The 16,305-nt window shown below is 43.4% G+C and overlaps 1 protein-coding gene across 4 annotated transcripts in view; it reads right to left on the bottom strand.

Annotated features, from left to right (window-relative positions):
* map4k2 (mitogen-activated protein kinase kinase kinase kinase 2) overlaps positions 1-16,129 on the bottom strand; it is a 32,944-nt gene extending 16,815 nt beyond the window's left edge. For all 4 annotated transcript variants that reach the window (XR_009708280.1, XR_009708281.1, XM_061234843.1 and 1 more), the window contains exons 1-9: positions 15,759-16,129; positions 8,478-8,535; positions 8,005-8,095; positions 6,248-6,312; positions 5,357-5,412; positions 5,185-5,232; positions 4,493-4,535; positions 1,378-1,450; positions 49-180 (exon numbers count right to left, since the gene is read on the bottom strand). Coding sequence is in view for 2 of the 4 variants with exons in the window: in XM_061234843.1 (XP_061090827.1) it covers positions 49-180; positions 1,378-1,450; positions 4,493-4,535; positions 5,185-5,232; positions 5,357-5,412; positions 6,248-6,312; positions 8,005-8,095; positions 8,478-8,535; positions 15,759-15,851 (659 nt within the window). In the remaining 2 variants the exon portion in view is untranslated. The remainder of the gene's footprint in view (positions 1-48; positions 181-1,377; positions 1,451-4,492; positions 4,536-5,184; positions 5,233-5,356; positions 5,413-6,247; positions 6,313-8,004; positions 8,096-8,477; positions 8,536-15,758) is intronic.
* Positions 16,130-16,305: the final 176 nt, after the last annotated feature.

The following is a 16,305-nucleotide window of genomic DNA, read 5'->3' on the forward strand; positions in this document are numbered from 1 at the left end:
AATTTGTGTGTTATTTTAAGCCCCGCCCCACCCTGTCCTGGTCCTCACCTCATTGGGTGCAGGTCGAACATGGGGGGCTGCAGTTCGGCCAGCTCTATGGCAGTGATGCCCACGGCCCAGATGTCACACAGGTGGTTATACCCGCCCTTCTTCTCCACCGCGGCCACCTCTGGAGCCATCCTGACCAACAGAGAACACACATCCTGACCAACAGAGAACACACATCCTGACCAACAGAAAACACACATCCTGACCAACAGAGAACACACATCCTGACCAACAGAGAACACACATCCTGACCAACAGAGAACACACATCCTGACCAACAGAGAACACACATCCTGACCAACAGAGAACACACATCCTGACCAACAGAGAGCACACATCCTGACCAACAGAGAACACACATCCTGACCAACAGAAAACACACATCCTGACCAACAGAGAACACACATCCTGACCAACAGAGAGCACACATCCTGACCAACAGAGAGCACACATCCTGACCAACAGAGAACACACATCCTGACCAACAGAGAACACATATCCTGACCAACAGAGAGCACACATCCTGACCAACAGAGAACACACATCCTGACCAACAGAGAACACACATCCTGACCAACAGAGAACACACATCCTGACCAACAGAGAACACACATCCTGACCAACAGAGAACACAACACCTGTTCTTACATTGCACATTGAAAGCATATGCATTTACTATGTGTGTATGTGTGTGTATTTGTGTGTGAATGCATGAGCACATGTGCATGTACATGCATGTATGTGTGTGTGTGTGTGTGTGTGCATGTGGGTATGCATATACATGTTTGTGTGTGTGTATGCGTGTGTCTGTGTGTGTGTTTGTGCATGTATGCATGTGTCTGTGTTAGTGTATGTGTGTATGTGTATGCGTGTGTGTCTCTGTGTGTGTATGTATGCGTGTGTGTGCATTGGTGTGTGTGTGTGTGTGTGTGTTTATGTGTGTGTAAATGCATGAGCACGTGTGCATGTAGATGCATGTATGTGCATGTGTGTGTGCATGTAGGTATGCATATGCATGTGTGTATATGTGTGCAAATGTGTATGTGCATGCGCGTGTGTGTCTGTGTGCGTGTGCATGTATGTGTATGCTTGTGTGTGCGTTGGGGTGCGCACGCGTGTGTGTGTATGTGTATATTCTACCTGGGAGAAAGAAATTCGAGATTTTAAATCTCATTACAAGCTAAAATGCTTGTTAAGACATTTTTCTGTAGTGTGGTCATTCTCCACTAATGGGCACTGTATGAAATATTGAGTTGACTGACTGAAGGCCCATCCCCTCTGTGTTTAAGCAGTAGTGATGTAAGACATGGGCAGGGCCAGGCTTCCTACCAGTAGGGAGTCCCAATGAAAGACTTCCTCTTGGCCACAGAAGCGCTTATCTCAGCTGCCACACCAAAATCCGCTGGACAGAGGAAGATGGGGGGGGGATGGGGCGAGAGAGAAAGGGAGCAAGAGGGAGAAGGAAAAATAGAGTTTTGGCCTTTATTAAGCCTCTTATCAACCAAATCATCTACTGAACATTGAGCAGAAACAGACATAGCACGAGAAATCATATATTCAGAATCAAGCCATTTCCCTATAAGTAGTTTATTGCTTCCTGGAAGTACCGATTTTCATTAAAATGGGTCAGGTAATGCATTCATTGATAACATTTGTGCTCCACTGTGAACCTGGCCCTAACGATTCCTTTCAATAAGTCCACGTTTCGCCTCGACTATACTGCACAATTAAAGTATCTTAGCATCCTAGAAAATGTATGAGCTGACACCTAATTCTCTTGTTTTTTAAAAACTCACAACCCAAAATAAGCTTTCCAAGAGTATCAGCTGTCAACGCAAACAAATACCCTGGCCGAGACAGCTCAGAAAAACTGAGAAACGGTCTCTGCCCACAAGTCTCTCTCCCTGCCCACAAAATTGGACACTTGGCATAGAACACTTCATAAAATGTAATCATTAGGCGTGAAGAACTATGCAATATTTAACATATCTTTAAAATATATTTTTCGGAAAGAAATGTATCATTACAAGGGAAAATCATGCCAAATACACAATATACAATATACACTAAAAACATCTCATTAAAACCATTAACATCTTTTTATCCTTCAGGAATTTGTCTTATTGAGGTTGTAATAAAAACCAGCATACACACAGGTACTCCAGGACAGTTTGAGAATCCCATGTCAACTGCACCAGTGAACTGTGTACAGCAAGAATTTATTTTCATTACATTACAGGCATATAGTAGATTCTTTTATCCAGAGCAATATTTCCACAGTGTTCATTTACAGCCGGATAAACAGTAGCCAGTCGGGCTAAATGTTTTGCTCATGGTTACAACAGCAGTGTGCCTTTATTTAGAGACATATGAACCTGTCTCTTGAAGGACACACCATGTTTCACCTGTGGAGTCTTGCACCTGGGGTCAACATTGTTATGCTTGAAACAAGTTTCCCCTGTCCAACTCTCGCCCCAGTAACAGGTTCATAATGAACAGGGTTATTTTCTTTGTTGGATTTCAAAATTGAAAAATGTGGAGTTGTTCTGCTGAATATGTTCTGCTGAACTGTGCATTATTAAACTAAAAAAACTGCTAGTTCTACAGTCACTAAGGGCCTAACTGTTGCACTGTTCACTATGCTGATGCAGACCTGACATTTTCGAACCCTAATGGCAGTACGCTGTCCTGCACCAAGCAGTGGGATACCAGAGCTATTTTAACTCTGTGCCTTTGAATCAAAGACTCCAACCCTGATCCTGCTTTTGGAGCCAAGCCAACACAGTCAAGCAGGTTGCCAGTGTAATGTTTCTGTATTTGTCCTGTATGTATTCATGTTTATTCTTGTTAATTATTCATTTTTCAGAGATCATTGGTTAGTGTTTTCCATTACAGTTCTCATTTGTCTTCCCCTGTTATGTCTGCGTCTGAATGTTTACCAGCCAAGTCACTCCCCTGTCTGCGTGTCCCACTATTAGGGTGTTTACGGTATTTTCGGGTTTTCAAGAAATTCCTTCCCAACTCGCGATTCTTACTTGCTGCTTTTTCTTGGTAGTTAAATGTTGTAAAGCACAACTAATCCGATTAATACACTTACTGTCTGTCTAACTAACTAATTAACAATCACTTTCATTGGGTAGTTTAGAAATATTCACGTAACTAACTCACTAACGCAATCTCTTAGTATTTCTGTACTGTTCTGTAACTCCGTCTACCTATGCTATCCCTGATTACTCGTTTAGTTTCAGCGAAGTGTTCGCACCTGTCTCTAACTATCACTACGTCTTCAAGCTATGCAAATGTCTACTCCCTAACCCGGAGCCGTATGTTTTTATGTTGGTTACGTGCATCCAGTCCGCGTTTTCGTCTCCCCTCTATGATTATGTTACAACCCCATTATGCTTCCCCACCTGTTGTCTATTTGTTTAGCCCACCTTTTCCCCAGCCCCGCCTAGATTGTTACCTTCCCTTATGTATTTAAACCTCAGTCTCTGCATTGTTCCTTGTCAGAACGTTGATCAGTCTTAGTGCCGAATACTTCGTGTGCCTAATTCTTGAGATTCTTGATAGACACCCCTTTGCCTTTTGATTTCCGAGCCTGCCTTGCCCTTTTTTTTTGTTTACCTTTCTGCTTTTCTCATTTTTTGACATTCTGCTTTATTTTCTGATTTCGATTTTTGCCTTTGCCCTTCTGTAGCCTTTTGATTTTCGGGATTTTTGACCCCCTCGCCTGTTTTCGACTATTCTTTTGCCTTTCTTTTTTGTCATTGTATTGGATCTCCTGGCTACGATTTCGGACTAATAAACAACGATTTTGGATTATCCTGTTGTCTGCGTTTGGGTTCTCAGAGCCGTACATAACAGCCAGATTCTAGGCCGATGGTGGAATCACTACTCTACTATCAGACTCACTCACTCACCTACTAAGACAGTCAGACAGAGATACAGGAGAGAGATAAACAGAGTAAGATACAGAAAGAGAGAGATAAACAGAGAGGGTGAGACAGCAAGAGGCTGAGAGCACTTTCTTCAACAGTCTTTACACATAGTCAGTCAGAAATAACAAAAGCAGCTATTAAGCAGGAACATTACACTGACATTGACATCAAGAATCCAGCCAGAAACAATCTTTTATCAGCAGGAGTGGGAAAATGCTCTGTGAGCTGGCAGTTATTATATAAAATATTAATAAGCAAAAGACAATATATCACCTCAGCATCTTTATCAGTCGGCTGGTGAAAAATAGCAGCGTCATTTCTACTGTGTATTAGAGTATTACAGTGGCAGTGTGTTAGAAATGCAATTGTCAATTAAAAAATTATTAAATGAAACTTTCAGATCGTAACTGTCTTCATGTCATAATTTCAAATGGAGTTTCTGTGTGAGTGTGTTAGTGTGCGTGTGTATGTGCAAGTGTAAGGACAAAGTACCAGTTTTCACTGACCCAGTTTAACATCCCCTCGTTCAGTCAGAAGGATGTTAGCCCCCTGTGAATAAAACACAGTGACAGGATGAGATCACACTGTACCCATCACACACACGTACGCCTGCATGAATATACAAACGCACACACACGTGCGCGCACACACACACACACACACACACACACACTAACAGACCCACCCACGAATCCCCCCAAAAAAAATCAGCTTCTAAGTACACTCTTTCCAATTACAATGTACTTATAAATGCTATTGTGTATTTTCATGTGGCAGCAAATACAGTTGTGGGCTGTTGTGAGCAGATGAGTTGATCACAAGGTGGCACAGAGAGCTTTAGCATTGTCATTAGCATAAAGGCTTCTGTTCGTCCTCAGGAGCAAGCCCAGGGGATCACATGACCGCCCAGGGGATCACATGACCGCCCAGCTGGTCGCAGACAGGCACGTTTACATTATTACATTATTGGCATTTGGCAGACGCTCTTAACCAGAGCGTTGTACAGACTAAGCAGGAGACAATCCTCCCCTAGAGCAATGCAGGGTTAAGGGCCTTGCTCAAGGGCCCAACGGCTGTGTGGATCTTATTGTAGCTACAGTGGGATTAGATCCACCGACCTTGCGTGTCCCAGTCATTTATCTTAACCACTACGCTACAGGCCGCCCCAGCCCCCTTACAGCGTTTCTCCGCTCGGTACCTTTATGTCCCGGTGCATCTTCCCGGTGTCGTGCAAATGGTGCAGACCCTGCGGGGAACGAAGAGAGGGTCAGAGAGGACCGGGAGCGTCCCAAAATCAGCCCACACCCCGTCTCTGTCCGTGAGCACCCCCACCCTTACCCTCACCCCCCCCCCCCCCCCCCACTGCTCACCTGAAGCGTCTCCCTGCACACATAGGCAATCTGCTTCTCCTTCAGGGGCCCCGTTACTGTAGAAACAAAGTTACTGGAATTTTACTGTAATGAACACCACACATTGAACATCAGGTTGGCGCAACCAGACGGTTGGCTGCTGGCCACCGTTGGCACTGGCACAGGCCCGGGGTCCATCAGCAGACCACGGACCGTGAGGCCCATCCGCACTCTTCAAAAGAGCCTCACATGGATGAGCCACCCAGCAGCCAAATGCTGATGTTTTTTAAATGGACGATAAAAATATATTTTGCTTCCATATTTTTTAGCTTATGATATGCTATGCAGTTATATGGGGTGGGGTGCAGAACATGGATTCAGTCATTAAGTGGATCTTGGTGAATCTGGTTAAACCATTTCCTCACTTTCAATAGTGGCAGGAACTCCTTAGTCAGAAAAGGAAGCAGCGTAGAGGAGGTACTCTCATTAGTGATAAAGGATCTCTGGTGTACCATCTCCTTGAAGTCAGGATAATTTGTGTCGCTGAAGGCACATTTTTCACTAAATTCCAGAAAATAGGAGAAATGGGCAGGTCCATACAGAATGTGTATCGTTAAATGGGCATGTTTTTGAGCGTTCCTAAACTTTCCACAGGTCCAGCTGCGATCATGGATTCTGTTGGCCTGGCTGTCAAATGTGGAAATAAAAATATGGAAATAAAAATCCACATATATCACAAGATTAAACTGACACAGCTCAGTTATAAGATGCATCAAAATAACTGCATCAAAATAATCCATTACTCTCAAGGTAACACAGTCCGTTTGAATATGAGACTAAAACACTTGTCGCGACTCACTGTGGGGTTTTGGCCGTGTGAGGGAGGGATGTGAAACAGTAGGCCAGACGTACCGTGGTAAATGTCCTGCAGTGAGCCCCCTCCACAGTACTCCATGCAGATCCACAGCTTGGTATTCCTGAGGGGAAAGCAGTAAACACCTGTGTCACGCTCTCATTCGCTGGAGGACTTTTTAAGGGGCCGGCCTCCTGAGCACGTTTCAGCTCTGTGACATTCACTTTAATCTCATTTACAGAGACAGTGTCAGAAACAGAAACATGCTCCAATGGGACAATGGGACAGCAGGTAACACAAGGGGAGAAAGCATTCTCCCCTTGTCATTCTCCCTCTCTCCCTCTATCTCTCTCTATCTCTCATTCTGCCTCTCTCCCTCTCCCTTACTCTATCTCTCATTCTCCCTCTCTCCCTCTATCTCTCTAAATCTCTCCCTCACTCTCTCTCTATCTCTCATTCTGCCCCTCTCCCTCTATCTCTCTCTATCTCATTCTCCCTCTCTCCCTCACTCTCTCTCTATCTCTCATTCTGCCTCTCTCCCTCTATCTCTCTCTATCTCATTCTCCCTCTCTCCCTCACTCTCTCTCTATCTCTCATTCTCCCTCTCTCCCTCACTCTCTCTATCTCTCATTCGCCCTCTCTACCTCTATCTCTCTCTCCCTCACTCTCTCTAATGCTCTCATTCTCCCCCTCCCTCCCACTGTCTCCTTCTCTCCCTCCCTCTCTCTATCTCCCTCTCTCACTAATGCTCTCTCCTTCCCTCCCTTTTGCCCTCTCTTGCTCTCCTTCTCCCCTCCTCGGCCTCTCTCTCACTCTCTCCCTCTCCTTCTCTCTCCCTCTCTCCCTCTCCTTCTCCCTCTCTCTCTCTCTCTCACTCTTCTCTCTCAAACATAAATCCCTCTGCATCGAATTGGTTTCAGTGTGCAGACAGATAGGACCCTGTTATCGATCAGACGCAACAGAACTGCACAAGGGCAGGACTCCAGCCAGAAGGAGTGTGCAGTAAAAGCCTTAGTGTTTGTGAGCACTGTAATCAAGACCACAGCGAGGGAGTTACACCTCAGTCTTACACCGAAACGCTCTAACAGCAGCTGCCAGCAGCAGGCATGACTCAACAAACAAAACACAGAAGCACGCAGAAATGTATCTTTATATTAGCCGCAATCTAAAGATGTTTGATTATTGTTAATGCATGACCCATGCATGAAAATTCTCCTCCCATGTTAGAATGTTCAAATGAAGAAATACAACATAGTTTCTTTTGGAAGAAATTCTATTATTTTGGAAGACTGGTATACTGAAGGGGGGGGGGGTAGAGAATATCCTCAATGTCAAATTATGGTACATTATCAGACGGTCCCAGTACAGGTAGACTGGATGGGTTTAATGCCTTCCACTTAACAATTCATGTTTAATTACTGATATACGTGATGTGAAACAACTTATGCATTTTTTGTTGATTGACAATTTGTGCATTTAGTACTCTCTGTAAACAGCTGATGCAAGTGCATGAAGAAAGCTGCTCTCAATTTTATCTGAATTGTATTGATATTCATATTCATTTTAATTACATTTTTCTGTTATATCAAGGACCTTACAAATTGCATTTGAAAAACAAAAGGAAAAGGTAGTTATATAAAAGTCCAGAGGAAAGGAGTGGGCCTATGCTACATGTGGGAAACCATGCAAATGAACAGAGGGATTTCTGTACAATTTTCTCATGGAGGAATCTCATTTGCGTCTCATTTTATTTCATATTTTAAATAAAAACAGGTTATGCTACATTTATTCACGTGATGTAATTGAAGCATGGTACCTGTGGTAGCTTCCAAAGTACGCCACGATGTTCTTGTGTTTGCACTCCTTCATCATGGTGATTTCCTGCTGGATGGAGGTGATGTCATCGCCTAACAGGAAAAGGAGGGAAATTGGCAACTTCGGATTTCTATGCTGGTAGCCTAGTGGCCAAAGTACATGAGTAGGACCCAGAACGTTGGTGGTTCAAACCTTGGCGTACCCAAGATAAGATCCGAACAACTGTTGGGCCCTTGAGCAAGGCCCTTAACTCCACAATGCTCCATTGTTCCCTGCTAATAGTCAAATCAGCTGTAAGTCTCTTTGGATAAAAGCGTCAGCTAAATAGCACATTATTATTTTATTTCATAAATATTTTCATATTTTTACCCCAACATTTTGTAAACATTTTGTGACTTTTATGGTCATTCTTGTTCATTATTCATATTAAGCAACAAACAGCGTTTCACAGTGTAATTCATCAAATTCACCCACCAGGATCCAGCTTTACTATCTTAATAGCCGCCATCTCAGATGTCTTGATCTTGCGAGCCTGAGGAAAAATGATAAAAACATACTATATATTACATTACATTACATTACATTACATTACAGGCATTTAGCAGATGCTCTTTAGAGCAACGTAGAATGAAGTGCAGATCAAACACAGGGACAAGTGTAATGAGGACAGTACGGTTCTCATATATAAGTGCCAGTATAATCTATGGCATGCACAAGGCTAATCATGGTGGTGAGGTAGGGAGGGAAAGGTGCAGCCTGAAGAGTTTTCAGTATGCGCTTGAAAGTGGTCAGAGACTCTGCTGTTCTGACATCCACAGGAAGGTCATTCCACCACTGTGGGGCCAGAACAGACAGCAGTCGTGACCGAGAAGTGCAGGTGCATATATGGAAAAACGCATGTTAAAAACTGCTTTTAACCTACAGAAAATGAAACGTAAGCATGGGATCCTTCTCGTCTCTGGAATGGTAATGCAACCACCATGGCATGCCCATTAAAACATTACATAACATTAATGGCATTTGGCTGACGCTCTTATCCAGACCAACGTACAGTTGATTAGACTAAGCAGGAGACAATCCTCCCCTGGAGCAATGCAGGGCTAAACCAGGGATTGAACCACCGACCTTGTGAGTCCCAGTCATGCACCTTAACCACTAGTGAACAAGTGATTGGAGAGACACAGGAAGTGACATCATGGCTTGTGAGCTGGCTGAAATGAGCTTTGCGTTGTGGGGTGACCAAAGCTGGTCATTGTGTGAACATCAACAGTCACAAGAATTCAAATATTCAAAACATTCACAATCACAATTTTGTCAATTTATGTTGTCTTTTGCCCAATGTCTACAATGAGCATTTCAGCTGTTATGACAGAGATTCTAATTCTCAATGACACTGAACAAGATAGGCTTACATTAGGTATGACTACTGTATGATTATCTGTATGGCAGTGTGTAAAACTTCCTAGCTGTCAATATGCAGATTAACTATTAGTATAAATTTGCTGCATTGTCTGTAAATGTGTGTGCTTGAGAGCGATTGTACTCACTGCAGATCAAAACTGAATTTAATGTTGAAATTCCTGAAAAGCTCAAGGACAGAGTCTATAATTGGGTCACAGGAATCAATACTTGGACTCAAATGCGCTAAAATAAGAAGCAGCAGCCCAGCGCTTCAGGGAACACTCTTAGAAATAAAGGTACGAAAAGTGCCTAAAAATGTACAAATGTTCGTTGCTGGCACGGTACCCTATAGCTGCATAAAACTGTACTCCTTGCCAGCAATATATAACTAATTTGTACCTTTTTTGCCTGGAAAACATACTCATTTGTACCCAAAGAGAACATCACTATAGTTTCAGGGTGCATTTGTGGAAGTTGATCCTTGAAGAACAAGAATGTACCTCCACTGTCACTGAGAGAGCAGGGGCAAAAGTGTTTGAGGTCTTAGCGGGAACATGGCATTGAATTTCTGTTCTCACTCTCTTCTTTTTCAGTTAATTATTTTAAATTTGTGTAATTTTATTATTAGCGGTCACAGGTGGTGTCACAGTTCTCAAGCTGAGGGTTTGACCGATGACTGTGGTTCTCCGGGATCACGCACTTCCTTGTTTTTGCATAGAGTAGCTGTAAAACCATTAAGTTGTACCAGAAGCTCAGAACAAGGAATATTGACCGGCATCAGACACGGGATAGCCACTGCAAAAATGTCTGTATTCTTTTTTTATCTGAAGTAGAAAAGATTGTTTTAAGCGACTGTAGTAAAATTTTCTTGCCCCCATAGGCAAATTGTCTGACATCATTGGCAATTTTTGTGTTACTTAGCAAGTAGCAGATTTTAAGTCAAAATATAAGACTAAAATACCTGTTGAGATTGACTTATTTTTTGTGTTATGCAGTGCAATGCCATACATGAGAGAATATTGCCATGCTATTATTGCTACAGAAAACAAAGGCCACTTCTGTAAGGCTGTCTCCGGTCACCATGGTGATGGAAGTGGCCAATAGGGGATCACATTTTCAGATGTATACAATGACCCCAACGCTGAACTGGCCTCACTTCCTGTTTTTTTCCTGCTACAGCACAGGAATTCCTGTGACTAAAGCGACAGTAACAGTCTCTTAAAGCTGGGACTTTGCTGCCTGAAATAACTATTGTTATGACTTCAGCTGGGTAGTAACCTTAACAGCGCTTCCTCTTTCATCAGCATACCAAAGATATAACTCTCAAATATAACTTTTGGAAAGATTAAACATGCAGCAGGTGCAAAGCATAGCAGCATACCCTAGAGTGACCTTATAAAATATTAAGAAAAGGGCACTAGCCTTTATTGCCGCCTTTTAAATAATAATATATATTGATTACCTTTTCACTACTACTTTTAAATATACCATGGTTATGACACATGGTAGTTTGTTCTTGATTATTACACACATCTGTTATTCTATGTGATCAGATTCAAGTTCCCCTTTATCAAAAAGAAATGACAAAGTAGACTGTTATGTTTCCTATAAGGCAGGAGGCTATGGGCATCTCCCTATAGCCGGGTTCTTCCTGAGATTTCTTCCCATCAAGGTGTTTTTTCTCGCCACTATTTGAGGGTTTCTCTCCCACTCGGGAGTAGTTTACCTCATGTGCTATTTGGGGGCTTAGGGCTGGTATTTCCCCTTTTTTCTTCCCTTCTGTTCCTCTCTAAAGTGTCTTTGGGACAGTCTGCGGTGAAAAGCGCTATACAAATAAAACTGAACTGAACTGAATTGTGAGCCGGTGCAACAGTTGAAACTGAATACGGCCCAGTCGTGTATTTTATGGCAGTTCTGCTTTGTCTGTTTGTCTCTCAACAGGGAGTCTCTGGGCGTCCCACATCAGTTTTATCACAGCCAGGCCAGTCCTTCCTACCTTCACCTCGTCTCTGACTTTCCTCTTCCGAATGAGTCACCTCACTGTAGGTCTGACGCAGATGCAACCCAGCTCACTCTCTCTAAACACCTCTCTTACACACCAAATAGGGAATGGCACACTAGGCCCTGGTGGAACAGACAGGCCCAAACAGGCACATACTTTACATAATTCCTCAGACACACTCAGTGCAGACTAAGAATGCCGCTTCCCAGACTGACCCGCAAAGCAGTACTTTCATCAACCGTTACGAGAACTCATTACAAATGAAAAGAGGATGCAATTTCCTGTGCGAGAAACAGTGAGAGAAAACAATGTCATATTAACCTTTGTGTTTACATATTAGCATGTGTGAAACTGTTAGCCTGGGTCAAATACACCCAGGAGATTATTGGGATTTTAAAGTTATTCTGAAATACAATTTATGCAAAAATATAATATCAATATCAAATATACTCAGCTATTAACTCTATCTCAATTCTAAACAATATAAACAATATACTGTTATATACATATGGTTAATGGTTGCCATTTACCTCTATATAGCCATGAAAATTTCATTTTTCTGGTAAACTGTGATGTACTGTAATGAAGGCATGGGGACATAAATTATATGCAGCAAATTATTGATAGTCATAAACACATTTTCTACTTTAAACTGGTTTAGTCATTGGTTATGAAAAATGTTTTTCCACACAGGGGGTTCCCCAAATTTTTTCTCCAAATGGCCCACTGTCCGCTGCAGACACTTTCCCCATTCACGGCCAGCCAGGTAGGAAAGGTAGTCAGCTAGGGGTGTTTGCTGAGGGGAGACAAACTGTTCTTTTGACATCATTTTCGCATCAAACTCAAACCCTCAAACACACGGCACAGATCTGACAAGAGCTGTGAAGTCGTACCTAGTAACCAATCGCACTCTTCCACCTCGTGCAATATCTCTCCTCTACACACTATAGCTGGCCCGCTTATCCAAAGCAACTTACAGTTAGACTAAACAGGGGCCAATCCCGCCTGGAGCAATGTGGCGTTAAGCGCCTTGCTCAAGGGCCCAACCGCTGCACCGATCTTATCGTGGCCACACCGGGGCTTCAACCTGCCACTGCCCATATGTCATGGTGCACCTCCATGGGAACGCCCCAGCCCGGAGAAGGCAGGAACCTTCGTTGGGCGTGCGGTCCGCACCCCTCAACCCCCCCCCCCCACTGGCCCATGGTCCACCGACCGCTATGCAACCGCGCAGGGCCGGAGCGCAGTGGGAGGACACAATGGCCCATTGTCCGCTGCAGACACTTTCCCCATTCACGGCCTGCCAATGGGGGCCGCACGTCACGCAAGCTGAGGAGCGGACTGTGTTTAAAGACTGGAAACGTGCGGCCCGTTGGGTGACTCAGTCCGAGGAGCTCCGGGTCAGCGGACGGGTGGCACGTTTTTTTGGTTTCAGGGAAGTGACCGCTCAGGCCACAGAGCGGAGGGGAGCATACTCCTCTCAGGACGTCACAGGATGTGAGCCAGCGCTGTTTCAGGGTGTGCGGACAGGATACTGTCGCCGGCAGGACCTCTCTCCAAACCAACACATGTAGGGGGGGATGGTGGGCCTGGATTTCTAAACCTAAGCTGCACTTAGGATTTGGGCTCAGTACTGGTGTGGATGAAGGGAATGGGAGGTCAATGTGGGCCCAAAATCTTTCATGTAAAGCTATACTCTGTTGTGAAATCGAGCTATGCCAAAATTTAGGTGGTCATGAGCTGGTCTAGCTGGGTATGAACTGATCAACTAGCGTTTGCCAAGCTGGTCTTAAAGGGTTCTGATTTTCTGCATGTTTACACTAGGACTCGGAACTATACTGTCCTCTCAGGTCCTCTTTGCACTTGTTCTTGTGTTTAATTTGCACTTTGTTGTACGTCGCTCTGGATAAGAGCGTCTGCTAAATACCATGTGATGTAATGTAATGTCATAAAGCCGGTCTAGCTGGGTATGAGCTGGTCAACCAACATAGCCAAGCTGGTCATAAAGCCGGTCTAGCTGGGTATGAGCTGATCAACCAGCGTTTGCCAAGCTGGTCATAACGCTGGTCTAGCTTGGTATGAGCTGGTCGACCAGCTAGTGCTGGTAGCTTGTCTGATCTGATAGCTGGTCAAGCTAGCGAAAACATAGCTTGAGCTGGTCAAACAATGTCAAGCTCGGATCTGGTCTTAACTGGTCAACCAGCTGTTTCAAAACCTAGCTTGAGCTGTTCTTTTTTCAGGCAGGTTAACTTATTATGAAGCATCCTGAAGGACAGATATGATGCTGCCATTCACATAATACTTGCTGTTTGTGGCTGCAGGTAATGTACAAAAACAAGAGAACACATGCAATGCAAGGAGCTGGGTTGGGGGAGAGACATGAAAGTTTTGGTCTAATGTGGATCTTCGTCAGGTCGACATTTTGTCAGGGAACGGTGGAAATGTCAGAATAGCATGCAGTTGTTCTATTAATTTCTACACATATATAGGTTGAAACCAGTCACACACCACAGAAAAAGAGATTTCTGCCAAAATGGATCACCAGCAATTACACAACCAATGCCATACCGAAGGGAAAAGCAGAAATTCTTCGCCAATAATTTGAACCTGCCATTCCTCAGGTCTAAATCACAGCACTCTGGGGACTACTGCAGGCTCCGACAAGAACATAACAAGGCCTCCCAGAGGTTTAGAGCAAAAACCACAACATGCATTCGCCTGAATCCTTATTAAGCCAATTCATGTTTTTTATTGGGATAATGCTGGTGAAACGTTCCTAAAAGCTTTGCAGAGGAATCAAGATTTTGGCAACACAGCCATGACCTTTCAGCAAAGTGCTTAATTGAAATTATTTGATTCAGAAATAAATATCCAATTTAATTGTGTCTAAGGAATTGTTAAGACAGCATGTCTTGATGTTCAAATGACATTTGTTTTTCAAATCCCACACAATAATTTTAAAAGTGGCCAGATGGGATTTAGTTTTATACAATCTACATGTTTCTTGTTGTCGATCATGAAATATGTGACCTACGAGGTGAGTGACAAACAGCTAAATCAGACATGTACCGGATTTATGAGTGTTCCCAATCGGCATGAAAAATATCAGATTCCATGCGAGTACTTGCTGTTTAGACTTCAAGGCGAAGATCAAATATGTATTGGATATGTGGAAAGTCTATCCTCAGTTCACTTCAAACGGACTGCTAAACAACGCCTTTAAGGTGTGAACAGTGAAAGGTGTTCTGGATAGCAGTGGTTGTGTGGTAAGGAAAAAAACACGTAATTGTAAGGAGCACCAAGCCCTGGGGAAATTAACTTCACTGGATCTGCCCAGTTTGATTTAAGCTATGATTGGCTTCACTGGTAAAACAACATGCAACGTAAATGAGATAGGCTACTGTACTATGCAATACTCAGCTCTATTGCGCTGTGGTAGCAGTTCAGATTTCAAACAGACCCACACAAACACGCCACATCAAACAGTCACATACACCTCAGAGCCTCCTTCGTACACCAGTTTCACAACCCAAACCGCACATAGTGCGCAAAAGAGCAAAACAAATTTCTCAGTGGAATGGTCTGCCACACAAACCAACATCACCCATTGTTTTTTATCGCAATATGGTCAGCAACATAAATTGTGGTTCAAATCAAACAATTTAGAGATTATTGTGTCCAATATTTTGCATTACAGTTACAGTTTATTGGGCCAGACATTCCGACAACAATTAAGAACGCATAGCTATATTTAATTCTGCATTATCCCATTGTTACAGCAAATAATTATGTGTAAGTTTTATTGTGAATGCAGTACATGTTGTCTATTATGCATTGGAACTGCAATCATACTGTTGATTGTAAAATTCCCACACTGTCGTTTGATGAAATCAATATATAGGCTACATCCAAATTTTAATGGAGTAACAATTCCAAGGTGATAATACAACAAGCACTCTCATCAAAATGGAAAAAAGATCACAAAACTACGACGCGTTTTCTGTGGAAAGAAGACATTTTCTCCAAGTTTCCGTATCGTTCATAAATCAATAAGGCGAATGTGTTCGATGATATCCTTGTAAAATAGGTGCGCTTCAAGGTGAAAATGTCACAAATTGTTTTCGGCAGTAGCCATTTTAGCAATATATATCAGCTTTTCTTCTAACGAATGACACTAGTTCGATTAGTCGATATAATAACAGTAGCAGGTTTGATGAAACCGATAAAAACAAGTAACTCTAGATTTCGGTCACGCACGCCGTGCGGTTTTGCGTAGTAGGCTACAGTAGGAAATATTACAGCGTGCCAAGCAATAACAGATGGGCGAACGGACTGCGGAGTTTCGCACTAACCTTAAATACATCGCCGTAAGTACCACTCCCAACCCGGTGTATCAATTCATAATCATCCAGCGGGTCCAAGAACGAGACCCCAATGGTATCCATAACGGCTCCGAGTGAGCAGTCGCTCTCGCGCCTAGTCACTCATGATATGACAGTTCTTCTTAGCCTCCGACTGACGTCGCCTTCCTTGTAGCGTTACTGCTCGTTTTCAAACACTGATCAGAAACCGATTAGAAATACGGCAGCGTCAAGGAAGCAACCTTGTGACACGGTATGTCAGTGAAGCGGAGCTTTCGTGTTTCCCTCTTCCCCCTCCGAGACTACGCAATAAAACAGCTGGGAGTGTGCATTACAGGAGCTGAAATAGTGGCCCTCTTGAGTCAGACCCGCGAACGATTCACCAGAGCACCGAATTTCGCTAGTGTGAAGCCGGACGCCCTATAGCTTTGCTGACTGTACAGTGGAAACTCGACTAGGTAAATACAAACTTCCTTCCGTTTTAAACAATATATACACCATGGACATATTAACTGCATTGTTCAAAAATGGAAGCATG

This window comes from Conger conger, chromosome 3 (genome assembly GCF_963514075.1).
Source record: "Conger conger chromosome 3, fConCon1.1, whole genome shotgun sequence".
NCBI classification, from domain to species: Eukaryota; Metazoa; Chordata; class Actinopteri; order Anguilliformes; family Congridae; genus Conger; species Conger conger.